General features: G+C 40.3%; 1 protein-coding gene across 1 annotated transcript in view; it reads left to right on the forward strand.

The window, feature by feature from the left end:
• The first annotated feature begins 4,469 nt into the window (after positions 1-4,469).
• Positions 4,470-17,513, forward strand: part of tbx21 (T-box transcription factor 21) — a 37,831-nt gene continuing 24,787 nt past the window's right edge. The window contains exon 1 of the mRNA XM_073071408.1: positions 4,470-5,152. Within this exon, the coding sequence (XP_072927509.1) occupies positions 4,626-5,152 (527 nt within the window). The 5' untranslated portion in view covers positions 4,470-4,625. The remainder of the gene's footprint in view (positions 5,153-17,513) is intronic.

The following is a 17,513-nucleotide window of genomic DNA, read 5'->3' on the forward strand; positions in this document are numbered from 1 at the left end:
GCCACAGCAATTTCCAATACATGTAAAAGTATCTGGCGAATAAAGTTGATCCTTGATCCTTATTCCACTACAGATTATGGCAGATCCGGACCCACTATTTGGCTCCTGCACCTCTGATAATGTGTCCATAACTACGGTTCACAACACAACCGCACTGATTGTAAAATGCTTCAGAATAGCCAATAGGTGTCCGAAAGTCTATATAGGCTATATAATGCAAGTGTGCGTGTGAATGCGTGTGCTTGTTGACAGAATGTTAGTATTGTAAATGTAATTAGTTTTCCGAGTAACAATATTAAGATGCGTAAAGGAATTCGATTAATACATGCTCTCTGACCTACTGAGTTTCTCCAGGATTTTGTGGGTGTTACTTTGGATTTCCAGCATCCGCAGAATCTCTTGTGTTTTTGATTAATACAGTTTGGTTTACACATGAGGTCCCAATCAATTCCTGAATTTACCAATCTACTGAAACAATTCTGATGAAAGGCTATCATCCTCAGACATTAACCCTGTTTTTCTCTCCAGAGAGGTACTGCCCAGCCTGCTGAGTATTTCCAGAACTTTCTCTTTCTTTTCTGATTTCCAGTATCTCTGGTGTCTTACTTTCGAACTGCGGTCACAGTTGTAAAATCTGGTAATGCCAAGATGCGCCTGGCAGGGTCCTATAGAAAACAACGTGAATGAAATCACAAATTGCGGTTGGATTATAAGAATTATCTAGAATTTCGGAGCGATTCATTGAAATAACTTGGGATCTACTTTTATCCGCCTGCGGTCTCATAGTCCGAACTCCCAACACCGTCCCGATACAGTCCTATTAAGTCACCTGAGATTCATACTTTTACTTCTCCGGGGTACAACTACCGAGCACCAAGGTAATTACTCCAGAATGAATTGCCACGGGGGCATGCCTGCTGGCTCCTCTGTTGGTGAACCTGAGCTGCTTTCAACAACTGTACCAATTTACATCACTTTTATCCGTCCGTCCCTGAGGAGGGAATGTCTATATTTATGGGATAGTGTTCAACGAGTAAACTTCTGTTTAAGGTGGAAAACGGGACAATATAATATGTAAGATTTCTTTATTAAGATCAAGTGGCAAGTTTATTTGTAACTGGTGTTCACACTTAGAAACCGTGTGTGTGAGAGAGAGGGAGAGAGAGGGGGGGAGAGAGGGAGAGAGAGAGTGGGAGAGAGGGAGAGAGAGGGAGAGAGAGAGGGAGAGAGAGAGAGAGAGAGAGAGGGAGGGGTGTCAGTGTTTATAACACATTGACCAAATCCAAGAAAATGATTGCCCGCCAAAGATGAGAATTTCGTTTAGGCGCGTTTTGCGAAGATCGATTTACTTCATAAGCTAACTGCTCTGGAATTATACATTTTTTTCCAGTAAGCTGAAGCGGAAGGTTGTGTGCGGTCATTCATACCAGGTGTAACAGTCAACAAATTGCATTTTCTGTACTGACTGGTGTTCAGACACTTCGGCGCGTCGTTGAAAGATCGAAGGTAGCGACATTTTAACCCTTGGTAGTTAATAATTCTACGTACTTGTTTACCTACTGCACAACATCAGGTAATAATCTGGATGTAGTGAGATGAAATAAAAGTTGCGAGGTAATTTCTCTCCACGCCCTGTAACCAGAATCACCAGAATATCGTATTTTACTCTAGTGCCAATTTCCGTCTTTCCTTACTTTGGAGTTTGAAAAACAACAAAAACCATTGTTACTGTATCGGCCAACTAAATGTAAGAATGAAAATACAGCCGTTCGTTTGCATTAACTTTACCACTCAGCGGTATTAAATTGAGGGGGCGCAGGATGCAGGGTGGGGGTTCACTTTCTAGATAGTGTGGAAGTGGAGTTCGGTTACTTTGTGTATGAGTGCGACAGAATCCAACAGTTGAACCATAAATCGTTGGATGAGTGGTCTGTGTTAAAAAAAGTAAGCAGCGTTACGTCTTATATTATCAATAAAAATAATGATTTGATTTTATTAAAAGTATTGGACTGCAAAACCTGGAAAGTTAGCGGAGAGTACGGAAGGTCACTTTCCTCGTTAAATTTGCTTCTTTGAGCATCCATTCTATTTGCACTACTTGTTTAATATATACTTTATATATATAATTGTAATTTATATATTTATATGTATTATACATGTAGGGCTACCACAAAAAGCTGATTTCACAACATATGTCAGTGATATTCAACCTGATTGTGAATCATCCCAGAGATATTCAAATCAACAGATCCCCAACACGAGAAAATCCTGGAGATGCTGGAAATCCAAGCAACACACACAGAATGCTGGAGGAGGGACCAGGTTAGATCCCCTACAAACTAAAAAGAAATGCTACCGAGGGGGCAAGAACGGTGTTTTTAAACATGTAACATTGTGGATTCAATATGGATAATTCTATTTCCCAGTCATATGTAACTTAAACCCTAATCCCCACCCCCGCTAGTAGACCAGTTCATATATAAACCAAAGACTATATATTTATATAATTAATAAGCATAAAGTTAACACTTTTAAAAGCCAGCTCAAGACCTATTTATTTAACTTTGCTTTTAACTAACATCTTTTTGCCTTTCATTTTCACGTTTATTTTAATTTTAAATTTTAATTTTCATTTGCACTCTATCCCATTGTAAAACACTTCGAGCTACGTTATATGTATGAAAAGTGCTCTATAAATAAGTTATTAATATTATTGGTTTACTATAAGTATTCATCCTCAATATATTTCTTGGCTGTCTTAAGGTAATTGTTAAAAATAACTAGTCTGTTTTATAAATATGTTACCGTTTTTGTCCACTGTTTATTAAATCATCTACCTTTGTGTAAGCTTACTCCGATCCGTGTGAGACTATTAAATCATTGTTGTTTTAAATGGAAGTATCGTTAATGTTGTAACTGCTATGACGTTCAAGATGGTCTCTGCGATAAGATAATGTCTTTTTAGTTGCCTGCTTTGTAAAGTGCAACTTGGGAAGATCTGTCACAATGGAACAAGTTTCAAGATGATTCTTGAACGTTCACACTTAATCAAGGGGCTAATGATATAAAGCGTGCAGGAGGAAATCTGTCTGATTCCCAGTACACAATCTCAGAAACCGTCTGCAATTCACGGCTGGCTGCGGAACACGGCTGGCAATGCTCTTACTGGAGACATCGGGAGAGATCTGCATTTCAGTTCCACATTCACACAAAATACAACGAAAAAAATGTTTCATCGTAATCTTCATTTAAGTCATTTTTTCTCATGGTTGAGACATAATTTGTTTAGGATGCCGCATTATATAACTTATATAACCTCATTACTCGTTTTCTCCCCCTATTGATAATAAATACGTTTCGAATAATCTACAAATATGCTGTTGACTATACCGTAATTTGTAAAGGTGATTCTTGTATGAGTTAACGGGGAAGTGGGTTTAGAAGGAAGTTCATTTACCCAGATCTGCAAGCAGACAATCTCAAAACTTATAAGTAAAATTATAAATTCTTTTTTGGTCATTCTGAATCAGCTTTTCAACCTTCAATGCCAACTCTGTATTTTCTTTCCATAGATGCTGCCTGATTTACTGAATGATTCCAGCATTTCCTGTTTTTTATTTCAGATTTCCAGCAACTGCATGGTGTTTTTAAAAAATATTTTCGGGCACTTTTTGGTTGTCGCTTTGTTTCCCCGCGCCCCTCCCCCGATTTAGACACCTTCTCCAGGAAAGGATGATTCCCCGCTTTTGTATGCCTCGATTTATTTTCACTGCTAATGTTATCCCATTCAAAATGTAAGATGGCATTTTCAACATTCACTCCTGTATTTTTTTCTGAATTAAAATCCAGAAATTATAAAATTTATTCAATTAATCGCCAGTACCCGGTGTACAAAATTGATTTAAATATTTCAGTATCTAAAATCAAAAAAAGGATGCGGAATATTGGACGGAATAAGCGAAATGATTCATGCCTGGTTAAAGTAAAACTGAAATCTCAAAAATTCTGGGCTGGGATTACGTTCAGATGCTTATCTGACATGCAATCCTTTTAATAAGAACCAATTTATAAAGGGTAGTTGACCATTCGGCCCAAAATGTTTGCGCCAACTATTTAAGACTTGCCCAATTTTGACCCGCTATACATAATCCCCATATTCTTACAACTCGGTCCTCTTCAATCACTTGTCCAATTACGTACAGTGAGCTAAACCTCATTTCGCTTTTCAATGTGACACTGCAAGCATTTTCGGGGTAATGCTTTATATAAAAATATTCTTAAATTCTTGCCACATATTTTTCCAACTCCTGCCTTCGGTACAACCGAGATTTCCTTTCGCCCGTCGTGGGCGGGGTTTAGGCAAATCAGCGTCCTCTCTGCGAGTGACGCTAAACCAATGAGACGCACGCTGCTATGACTACCAAGAGCGCAGAACGAATCGTGTAGAAAGAGCCCGGGGCAGCAGAGTGTAATGTTTAATAGGAGCTGGTACCTGAAAGACCTAGTCAAGAGTTTTTAGACACCTTGATGGGCATTATCTCGCGTTACAGTAGCACCCAGAAACTTTGATCAGTTGTTTTTTTTTTAAAGTTTACATTTTTTCCTTCCCTTTCTCTGTTCAGTCCATGGGAGGATCGACTCCAGACTCCGGCTCCAACTTTCCCATCACTATGTTGAACCAGCCAGAGTCCAGCGAGAACTTCAACAAAGAAGCCGAGAGGAATAAACCGATGCAAGACTACCAAGAGCTCAGATATGGAATGCAGGACAGGTTCTTTTTAATGGGAGACCAGTGTCAGAGCACCCCGGACTCTGTCCCTCTCCCATATCCGAGCCAGCACATTTCAACCACCGGAATCGCTGTAGGTAACTCCAGCAGGTATTTGACACCGGCACTGCCTAACTGTCCTTATACTGCCAATAGATCGCAGGTCCCCGGAGCGCCGAGCTACCCGACGCCGGGAACAGAGGTTTACGCGACGGGCACCGATTCCTTCTCTGCTCCCTATGCTCACTCCTTCCAGCGGACTTCCCTCTGCTCTGTGCCGGGGCTGCAGGTATCTGGCAAAGTGCAGATTATGCTGTGCAACTACCAGCTCTGGACTAAATTTCACAAGCATCAGACGGAGATGATCATCACCAAACAAGGCAGGTGGGTAAACTGACGTCGGACGCCCTTTCACCCTCAGAGCGAGACCGTTGTGGTGTCTAGGGGAAATAATAGATTAAATACTGAATTGACCAGAGAGCGTTTAAATAAAAACTGCAGATGAAATTGATTAATTAGAAATACAAGCTACTTCCAGTGAGGGAAATGTCATTTGGAGATGGCTGTTTCAAACAGACTAGATTTCAGGAAAGACTTGGAAACTGTTCACGCTGATTCCTGGAGCTTCATTGTCCCCGTACTTATTAGAAACGCTCCTTCCAATTACTTTTAAGAATCACCTGAGGTTAAACGAGAAATGATCTAAACCAAAGCTCCAGTTTCAGAATTACACCGTGTGTGTGCGGTTTCCAAACATGAAAATCTCTTTCCGCTTTTACATTATAAGAGTTTTTCTCTCTCTCTAAATTACATGTGGATAAGAAAACTCGGGTTTTAAAAAAAGTATATTTTGGTTTAAAGTTTGTTCTGGCACCGGTCCCGTCAGAATTTGCTAGTTTCCGGGTTGTATTTTTGGCGAGCGTTATGCACACCCTTCCTTTCAAAAATAATTTCCCTCCCCCTTGCACAAGAGTTTCTACACTGAGGTTTCTATTAACGCGGGACTTACTGCAGGCCAGTGCGTTACAAAGCGGGTTAACCGATGTCAAGATAGCCATTAGTCTTCAACCCGTTCTCCAACGCTAGGAAAGTTTTGAACCCTGCAGGTTGCCCCTTAGATTAAAGTGGGAATTTCGGGAACAGGGAACGCCATCAGAACAGCTTCACTTTAGTTAGCTGGTAAAAAATTCAGATCAGATCGAAGTGTCAGGGGTGTGATGCAGTATGTTTGGTGAAAGAGATTGCTTCAGAATCATTCGCTCTTCCGCTTATCCTTAATAGAAACGATAGCTGTGAATGAAACAAACCCCACAATAAGAAACGTTTTGGTGATGCTTGGGACAATGTTGACCAGGACTCTGGGGTAATTGTACCGCTCTTCAAAATAGTGCCAAGGGTTTCCATCCACCGGTGTTGGAAACGGCCCGTTTGGAGAAAAGCTGGATTGAAAACTATACCTTTTCAATTCACTGCGCAGATTTAGAATGCTCAGACAGGCAGGGTGAATAACTGCGCGGAGATAGTACGCAATTCGACCACCCTGCTGAAGCGCCAAGTATTTTTTTAAAAAAAGATTGGTGGTTTGAGTGCTTACAGCGACTCTTCCCGGCGACGTAGATCCCCCAACCTCCAGTCTGCCCTGCCTCCTCCGAGTCTGAAACATATTCAAACTTTTACAAAACCGTTTATTTCTACGGCTGGGTGCAGGTGGCCTCTCATTCTGTTCTGGTTTCTCATGCGATCTGCTCGATGTAGGGAGGGGAAAGTGGCCTCTGAATACACACCTGTTACTTGGGATTACAGCGCCAGCGAATTTCTTGCGATCGAGGATAATTTTAAAGTTTAAGGGAAGCTAGTTCCAAAACTATTTTTTTTGCCGTGATACATACACAGTATGTACGAATCTGAAGATTCAAAGAGCAAAAAAAACTTGGTGGAAGTATGAAATACAAGTAAGAACATACTGAAAATATTCAACGGGTCAGACAGTATCTGTGGAGAGAGAGAGAACGTTAAAGGTCGGTGACTTCTTATCTGTAGTAAGAGAACAGTACAAAGGTCAGCCGGGGTTGTAAGGCAAATCCGTACCAGCAGTTTTAAATTCCACCAGGTTCCGCCATTGTCAGGTCGGGCGGACGTCTGAGTGAACTTGAAGGTTGCAAAGTGTTATTAGCCTGAGTGTGTGTTCGTACATGTTCAGCGGTCAATCTGCTCATTATGTGGTCTAGCCATGCGTTTGAGATTGACTGCCAAGTGACTATTAGATCAGTGCAAGATTCAGGGGAAGTTGTGTACTGAGGAAGAGGTGGTGGACGATACACAGAGGCGTTTCAACAAGAGTTAGGAACATTGGCCTTAACTTGAAGGAAATAACGAGAAATTCCTACCAGCTGCATTGCTTTGGCGCGTTGTATCTGGTTCGCCTGCTCCAACGTTGATGATTGTGTTTGTCAATGGAATTGATGATAGCTAACCATAGCAGTCAGACCTCACAACCCCCACCGGTGAAGAATTGGGGACTTGGAGGCTAGAGTTCACCAATACTTGCTCAATCATGCTGTAACTGAGTATTGTTCAGCAGAACTATACAATTGTAAATTCACAGTACACTTTTCAAGTCTGCCAGTCTATTCTCCCAGGTATATTCAGCGAATCAAGGCAAAATGATACTGTGGAAAAAAAAACCAGATGCTGCAACTCTGCGATTAAAACAGTAAGTGCTGGAAGCATCCAACAGGTCAGGCAGCATCTCTGGAGAGAGAGAGATATTAACGTTGGAGTCCAATCTGAAATATTAACTCTCTTTCCACAGATGCTCTCCACTTGTTAAGTAACCGTGTCTCGTGTGCAACCAGGTCTTCCAAAGCAAAAGGGGAGATGGCTACCTCAACCCAGTTCGGTTCTGTCCTCGTCAAACATCAAACGTATAGCTGGGCAGGTTAATCGAGGTTGGGAGGGAGTCCTGGTGCATTCCCCTCTCTGATAAGAAAGGAAGGAGAGTCCAATTCTTTTTGTAATTGTGTCGGTAGAATGGGTTAACTCAACGAACAAAATTGGCAGGTCATCTTTTTTAAACTAAGCTCCTAAACTGTGGCACTCAATACCTAAAACTAGAAGGGATGCAGACTCAGTCAATTTTAAACTACAGCTCAAAGCCTGTTTATTTAACCTTGCATTGAACTACATCATTTTGTCTTTTGTTTTCATGTTTGCGCTTTATCCCATTGCAAAGCACTTTGAACTTCATTGTTTTTATGAAAAGTGCTCCATAAGATATTGTTATTAAATTATTAGGAAACACAGGAGATGGTATTTGAAATCCTAGTTAGTTGTGATTTAGGAAAGGGATTCAATTGCAAGAAATAACCCCCCCCCCTAATATGAAAACCATCTTTTTGGGAGGTGTACCTGTTAACGTGCAAATGCATAAAATGAAAATAAATACTTTTCTCCCTAAACTGCTATGGTACAGATTTTCAGTGAAATAGTTACTGCTTGGCTACAATCTGAGGGATTTTTGGACTACTTAATTACAATATTGCGTTGTTACATTCAATCAACCCAAGCAACTCAGTTTAGAGGAAAGTGCAGCAGAAGAATACACTGTCGTTATGACCACTTCCATTTCTAATTAAGGTTTGATTTTTTGTAAATTTCTCCATGGCAATATTTGCAGTGGAATCAACCCATTGAACAAAAACATACAAGGGCGAAGACGAGGCTGTCAAAAGTGACCACCTCCTCATTTAGAATATGTGTGAAGTTACCCTTTCAAACACCTTTGGGAGAGAAATTAAACCACTTGCGATTGCAGTAGTCAGCCGCTTACTTTCTCCCTCTCCTTTCATCTAAGAATATATTTTCTCTTCATGCCTAATTTTGCCTTTGTGTGTCGATATTTATATATTCTCCGCACCCATGCTCCCTGACTCAGTTTCCCTCTCCACCTTTGTCTCCTTCCTCTGTTCTCTCACTTGAGTTGGTATCGCCTACATTTCCTTTCTCCCGTAAGGGTGGGTTATTTTATTTTCTGTTTTTTCAGCTCTCTGTCCGAAGTGCGCTTTTCTTTATTCACGATCTCTCCCTCGCTCCATCTCCCTCTGCATATTTCCTGTTTATTATTTCCTCAATTTGTCTCTAGCTGATGTTTAATGTATGATAAATAGAGAGAGAGAGAGAGATTTATTTCTATTCTCATCCTGTGAGTTTTCCTCTCCGTACATCTAGGTGCATGTGTGTTAACATACTCTATAGGAATTCCTTGTGCTGTTTTCATTTTGCAGAGGTCTCAGCGAGTTGCATTCGCCATATGTGTGTTTAACCTAACTGTGTTCTTTCATCTTCATTTTTACGGAAATAAATATCAGAAACCACAAGTCGACAGAGAGACTCCGTGTACAGCAGCGTAGTCAAATTGTTTCTGCAGAAAACTGCAATAACCGCCAACTACTGCGCCTCCAACTGAGTAAAAGGGGCGGGGGTAATTTGGTTGGCGGGGGAGAGCTACTTGAATTTCCAAGGGACAGTGTGCATTTGAAATAAAGCAAGGAACAGGGTTAAATGGTATGGAATTGTTTCTAAAAAGCAAATCTCCCTTCTGTCTACCACAGCCAGCATCAGATCAGACCCAGTTGAAATGAGTAACCAGGAGATGATTCATTGAACTGAGATCATATTTTCTTAAAAGTGTGGGTGTTTATTTTAATTCTCTGCTCTTAAAAGAAATCGCCCAATTTATTCATAGCCGCCCAAAAGTAAAAAAAATACTCTGTTCACAACATACTCTTTCAAAAGATAGTGCCCTTTCAAATATCTCCGTTTGAACTGGCATTTTTGTGCATCCTAGGCAAAAAACGTTTTAGTTATGTAACTTTTTAGTTCCCAATATTCTAATATACATTTTGCTCATTTAATAAGCAAACCTGACATTTTTCACAGAGAATTACATGCAATATTGGTGCCTTCTGGTTTTGTTTTAAACCAATTTTGCATTGGATCAGCCTAGATGATTACACATTTCATGCTGTAATGCACTTTTGCTCCCATTTCACACTCTGTTTTCCATTATTGGAGTGTTGTGGATGGTGCCTACTCTGTGCCCATCCTTTGCAAGTCCTGTCAGCTTCATCTGTCTCTAAGTTAAGAACCTTACACTTAAAAGGCAAAGTATGCTAATTGAAATCAACCCAGCTTTCTAAGAAAAGAGAGGGTCTAGAAAATGATTCTGGGAATGAAAGGGTTAATTTATGAGGCAGCGTGAGTCAGCTCTGGGCCTGAACTTGCAGGAGTTTAGAAGAATGAGAGGGAGTCTCATTGAATATTGAAAGGCCTACATAGAGTGGATGTAGAGAGATGGTTTCCTATAGTGGGTGAGTCTAGGACCAGAAGGCCCAGCCTCAGAATAGAGGGACATCCATTTAGAGCAGAGATGAGGAGGAATTCAGTTTTCTACCTGTAGTTAACCATGGCCACAAGTAGCTATCGATATGAATAAACTTCATTCCTCCTCAAGGAGACGCTTCCCTCGTGTATTGTTCACAGAGTTCATGTCTGTTCGATGTATGATAGTATTTTAAACATTGCAAACTCTACCCTATACAGCAAGTTTGCTTCAAACATTTAATTTACTCTAAAAAGGCGCACCATGAACCATCTGATCTGCATGGTTTGGTCATGGTTCGGGTGGGTGTTTGCATTCCACGGAAAGTCTAGGAGAGGCAGTTTAGTGTGCACGATGTTCTGGCCTACAGATAGAAGCAGGTTATCATTGCAGTGAGTTGCATCTTGCTATGCACAAAATGGTGGCTAAAGGTATCCACAAAAGCAGTGAGTTGGATGTGAAACCCTTAAATTTCTGCTTGCCATCGAAGAGCATTATTTAATTCAATGTACTTTCCAGTTACATTATGATTAACTGCCTCTTTTTCATTGAATTACATAGAATTTATGGTGTTGTAACAAGCTATTTGGACCAGGAGGTCCTGCTCTCAATAAATTATTTGGACTAACAGAGCAGTCCCAGGAGGTCACAAAGGTGTTCGAAGGTGTAATATTTGTTTGAATTTTTTTTACAGTGGAAGCATAACTGGCAGCATAAAAGCATGTCTATTCAACATGTGTTTTTGAATGATCAATTTATTTAGAGATTAAAGGGGCATTGTATGATCTACGATGTCTGCATCACTTAAGATCAGGAAAATCCAATATCTAAATCATTATCAAGTCATTATCATTATTAAATTTATTATCAAAGTTTAGTATATGTCATCATGTCCTCATGTACTACACTGAGATTCATTTTCTTGTAAGCATTAACAGGAAAATAAAGAAATACAAGACAATTTGCCAAAATATATATATATATAAAAACAAAGACTGACAGCCAACCAATCAAAAGACAAATTCTGCAAATAAAAGAAATGCTGAGAACACGAGTTGCAGAATCCTTGAAAGTGAGTCTGTAGATTGTGGAATCAGTTCAGCATTGAGGTGAGTGAAGTTATTCACACTGGTTCAGCAGCCTGGTATTTGTAGGGCATTGACGTTCCTGAACCCGGTGGTGTGGGACCTAAGGCTCCTGTACCTTTTGCCTGATGGTAATAGCGAGGGACGAGAGCATGGCCTGGATGGTGCAGGTCCTCGTCGATGGATGCTGCTTTTTTGTGGCAGTGCTCCTTGTAAATGTGCTCAGTACTGGGGTGGTCTTTACAGGTAATGGAATCCGCTGTGTCCACTTAAGCAATACATTGTGAAGTATTGTTGTAGGATTTGGCGAGCTAGCAGGCCTTAACAAATGAGCCAACATTTACACATAGCCAATTTTTGGCCAGATTCACTGGGTGGGTTATAACAGGAAGGAACTGCCCAGTAGCACTAAAGGGTGCTGAGTGCAAATTCACCAACTGTTGCTCTGGCCGTAATACTGTAGTTGAGCACTAGTCAGGGATGCTTCTTCAGGACCGCTCTCAATTATGTAATATCATGAGTGATTATTAATAATGGCATTTTGGAAAATTTATTCCCTCCCATTTTTACCAGACGGAATGATGGCGCAAAATTTACATAATATCTTAAGTGATTATTGCAACTTATAATTTTTCAGTGATATTTATCAATGCTTTTGCATCATACTCATGTACAGTGAAATTATATATTGTAAAGTTTTCCCATATACATTCCATGGCCACTTTATTAGGTACCTCCTGTTCCGAATGAAGTGGGCACCGAGTGTATGCTCATGGTCTTCTGCTGCTGTAGCCCGTCCACTTCAAGGTTCAATGTGTTGTGCATTCAGAGATGCTCCTCTGCACACCACTGTTGTAACACGTGGCTATATGAGATACTGTCGCCATCCTGTCAGCTTGAACAAGGCATTTTCACCCACAGAACTGCTCTTTACTAAATGTTTTTTTTTATTTTCACACTATTCTCTGTAAACTCTAGGGACTGTTGTGTGTGAGATCGGCAGTTTCAGAGACAGTCAAACCAACCCGTCTCACACCAACAACCATTTCACAGTCAAACGTCACTTAGATCACATTTCTTCCCCATTCTAATGTTTGGTCTGAACAACAACTGAATCTCTTGACCATGTCTGCATGCTTTTATGCATTGAGTTGCTGCCACATGATATTGACTGTTTAGATATTTGCATTAATGAGCAAGTGTGCAGGTGCACCTAATAAATTGGTCACTAAGTGTATATTTGGACTTTTATTTAAAGTAAACTTTTTTTTGGTTTGCTATTGAAAATAGAGTAAATTAGACACCCAACACCGGTAATGAGAACAAATTGTTTGCAATTGTAAATATTATCTTTAAACTATTTTTTTGACTACTCCTGCAAATAGGTCTACTGTGAATTTCTGCAAGAAAATGAATCTCAGGGTAATATATGGTGACGCATACATACTTTGATAATAAATTTACTTCGGGTTTTTACTATAATCACTTTCATATCAACACTCATACAAGCAACAAATTGAAATACGCATGCATGTTCAAGAAGCAGGCCCATTGGATTTTTCGTTAACTCAGCACCTGTTAGGCCAGCCTACCCAAATATTAATTAAATGCCATTAAAGGTCTTCATGTACAGGAAGCCTGCAGCCATTTTCTCATTACAACCTATTAGTCTGTGCACTGTTGGTGTGTGTGTGTGTGTGGTAGGCAAGGAGCCATTTTAATTATGTGTACATGATTATTGCAGTATCAGGATCCGAACCACTCCTCCATGTTATATTTATAGCATCTAATGTACAGTGACCATGCTTAACATGTGTCATGTCTTGCTTATTGTGCACCATTAGCTCCAGATAAATGCACACCTTAATTTGTTGGGACAATTTACACCCAGAAAATACTTCTTAAAAGGGAGCAGATTTGCAATGGGAGGTTTTACGCTGAAACGTGATAATTTTCATGTGTCATACCTTAGCAGGAAGTATAGTTAACATTTTGGATAAGTCCTTTGATTTTTTAAATGTTCAAGCTGCCTTTTGAGAAGCTGTCTACTTGCAGTGGTTTCTGCTCATTTCAGGATGTCTCCTCTGCACTGCCAGCTTTGTTCCACTTCTCCTTTTATCTCTTGCTACTCAAACTCTTTTGTGTGTTGTTTATGAATGAAAGTGTGAGTGAGATCATGTTTTGCTGGAGAAAACTTTACGATTGTTTTTCAGTTTTGAGTGTTAAAGGACGTGCCTTCTCTTGGCCTCACTGAGACGTTCACCAGCTCATTTGTAGCGCATCCTGGTGTTCTGGGAGTAGCTGAACTCTGTGTTACCCCTGTGCTGTCAGAGGACATGTTTATAAACCTGTTCAATGAGCCACGGAACACTTGGCCCTGGAGCGAGATGAGACCCAGCTTCTTAGCAACATTTCCTCAAGCTGCAACAAATAGGAAATAAATTCCGCTTTAGAAAGGCAAGATTTCAAATGACAACGTATGACTATGGTGTCTTTCAGTACAGTATTTGATAATGGTTGGTTTAGAAGCCACACATTACACAACAGTTTGGAGGGTAAAATGGAATAGATAAAATAAATTGAGGTGTGCTCTATGTGCTATTTCTCAAGCAAGAAAATTCCTAAATCTTGGTGAGTGTGCAAATTTTTTTCTTGTAATTTTAATTGTCTTTCAATCCTAATTTTATATCCATGTCCTTTAATTGTAATCAATGCTTGATACTTGTTTTCAGTGACCTACTAATGGGTGACAGGGATTATCGGCAGTATTGTATCAGATCACTTCAATAAATGGTTCAAAATTTTTAAAAAATACAGCATTTCATACAGGATGTAAAATTACATGTCAGCTTAGGGATAGATCACTGGGCTCTGGATATTCCCCAAGAGGGAATAGCTACCCTGCATAGTAATTTCTAAATTCAGGTTCAAGTTTATTGTCATTCAATTCATGCATACCACCAGACCAAGGTGCACAGTACATATAACACAAATAATAAGATGCATTTACGACTCAAGTTAAAAGTAAACTGTATAATGCCACAGCTGCTAAATATGAGCAGGTGCCTGAAGCTAAACTTTGGATTTGTTAACACACACAAAATGCTGCAGAAACTCAGCAGGTCAGGCAGCATCTGTGGAGAGGAGCAAACGGCCAATGTTCAGACCGAGACCCTTGTGACGAGCAAATCGAAGCGCCCACCTGCAACCGTAGGGATAATTGTTACCTCACCAGCCGGAGATGGAAAATGAGGGAACACATTTTCTGAACATTAGAAAATCACAGTTTAGCACAGAAGTGCTTGATCACTTTTACTTCACCTGTTCAAGCCCCGGTTTTTAGAGTGAAAAGTCCCTTGGTCATGAAAAGTTTTTGAAGATATCTATTTCTTTGACAAAAACTGCCAAGTACAGCTGCCACAGTGGTCAGACGGTGAAACAAAAATCACCAAGCGCGCACACATTATTTTATGGATGTGCATATTTATAAACTTACTGTTCTGGATAATCGTGGTTGAGGTGGTGGGGGGGTTGTTCTGAGGCCCTGATTTCTATTGCTTCCTCCCTTCCCCCACTTCCCATTCCTATCCCACGTACGCTGTGAAACAATCTTGGACACTCATGTCAAGAGAGGGCAAAGGTTCTGTGCATTTATTCCAAGTGAATGGCTTCATGATCCTTGATCTGCTGTGAAAATAACTGATAGTTTCATAGACACCTGATTTGTCAAGACCAAGATGAGCTTTGGTTCGTACACATAGAATGACTTCTTTGACAGACACAAGGATTGGAGAGATGCTTATAGATGTCGGCTCTGTTTCTGATAGGAGGCAGTTGGAGGGGTGGTAGGAGAGGGTTGGATGGGAAGCGAAGGGTCAGATCCAGGGAGAAAGTGCTGTACTACATATTATTCAGGTCACTCAACCTCAACACCTCATATCCACTTACATTGGTATTTACATGCTGCAATCTTCAAAACTGCAGCTATCGGCAACATTACCACATCAGAGAAAGTCCTTAGTGCTGATAAAAGACTAAGTAACAATCTGTCAACTCTGCAAAAATAAGTTAAAAAGAGGAATGAGTTACAGAGCAAGAACTTATCTTGAAAAGCTGTATTTTATTTGAGAAGATAAAATGTGCGTGTGTGTATATACACACACAGTACATTATATAGCAGTTACTTGTACACCGTGCTTTGTGGGATCACTTTTATATTTATAGTGTTTTTTAACTGTGTTCTTTACCTTTGTTGTGTGTTTATACTGCCTTGGATCCTAATTAACAATCATTTTGTTCCCCTTTACACTTGCTGACGTTGCTGATGAACGACAATAAACAATCTTGAATCCTTTGTAATATATAACATATTTTATGTATTGCACTGTACCACTGCCACTAAACGACAAGTTTCTTGACATGTCAGTGATAATAAACTTGATTCTGATTCTGAGCAGAAGGACCTGCTTCCATGATGAATGACCCTGGCAGACCGATTTCTGTGGGAGGAAGGCAGGGACATCCTCATAGAGAGGCAAGGTGCTTAATTCATTTAGTTACCTGTATTGTTAAATTAGGATTGTGAAGAATGTCACACGTTGGACAGGTGCTAATGCTTTGGGTGCTGTCTGTAGGTTCTCCACTCGGGTTTCCTCTGGGTGCCCCGGTCTCAAAGACATGCAGCTTGGTAAGAGATGCAAAATGCAAGTCAGACAACAGTTGATGTTTCAAACCGAGACCCTTCATCAGCAAAGTCATGGCTCCAAAATGTCAACTGTTTACTTCCCTCCATAGATGCTGCCTGACCTGCTGATTTCCTCTAGCACTTTGGTAGTTTCATTAGCTTTTATATATCGCTCCAAGTGCTACGATCTAGGGTTGGGTACTGAGAGCATGGGGGTGTTAAATGGGATTAGTGTAGAACTAACACAAATTAATGGACGGCACAGAGAACAAATACTTTGCAGTTCCGATGAGGTGGTGGTCAGCTGGCCATGGAGGCACCCTTTGGTTTTGGCGGCATCAGAACGAAGGGGCCAAGGTTCCGCAAGATTATGGAAATGTGAAATAAAAAGGAGAGAATGTGGGGAAATACACAGCAAGTCGGGCAGTATCTGTGGAGAAAGAAACAGTCGCTTGATTCAGTTCAATAACATTTCATTTCTGATGTTATTTTGCAATGCTAGGGCTGTCAGCATTTAGCCTGTGGGTGTTGAGGCCAGAATGTGTTAGAGCACCAACCATCTGTTCCTAACACCCCAAAATCAGAATCAGGTTTATTATCACTGTTTTATGTGACGTGGTACTTGTTCTTTGGTAGTGACATTATTGAAGCTAATAGGTTTTTTTCTTATGACAATCCAGTAGCTTCATGGTTACCACTGTTAAGGTTAGACTTTAAATTCCAGATCTAATTACATAGGTATGAGGTACAGGAGGTATATAATAAAGTGGCCACTGAGTGTACGTTCATGGTCTTCTGCTGCTGTAGGTTCAATGTGTTGTGCATTCAGAGATGCTTTTCTGCACACCATTGTTGCAACATTTCAACGTGGTTACTTGAGTTACTGTCAGCTTGAACCCGTTTTGGCCATCCTCCCGACCTCTCTCGTTAACAAGGTGTTTTCACCCAGAGAGCTGCTGCTTACTGGATTTTTTTTTTGCATTTTTCACACTATTCTCTGTAAACTCTAGAGACTGTTGTGCGTGAAAATCCCAGAAGATTAGCAATTTCTGAAATATTCAAGCCATTCCATCTGGAACCCGCAATCATTTCACAGTCAAAGTCACCTAGATTCCATTTCTTCCCCCATTTTGATATTTGGTCTGAACAACTGAACTTCTTGACCACGTCTCCATGCTGTTATGCACTGAGTTACCGCCATATGATTGGCTGATTAGATATTTGCAACAAGTAGCTGTAGAGGTGTACCTAATAAAGTGGCCACTGTGTAATTTTGTTTCCTTCTGAACCACATGGTTTTTTTCCGCATTGAGTTGCATCCTGCCTCATGTTTATTCAAATCCACCTGTTCCTATCTTGGACTTTTTATACCCTGCCAACTACTTTACATTTAAATTTGTATCATCTGTAAGTTAAGTCCTTGCACTTGTGTCATCTTACTCCCTGTTAATTTATGAAGATAATAAACAAAATATTTCCCAGGAATCCTCTCCACAGATCAGGAAAATCATTCATAAACACGAGATTCTGCAGATGCCGAAAATCCAGAGCAACACACAAAATGTCACAGAAACTCATCGGGTCAGACGGCATTTA

The sequence above is a fragment of the Hemitrygon akajei genome, chromosome 18, assembly GCF_048418815.1.
Source record: "Hemitrygon akajei chromosome 18, sHemAka1.3, whole genome shotgun sequence".
In the NCBI taxonomy this organism is placed as follows: domain Eukaryota; kingdom Metazoa; phylum Chordata; class Chondrichthyes; order Myliobatiformes; family Dasyatidae; genus Hemitrygon; species Hemitrygon akajei.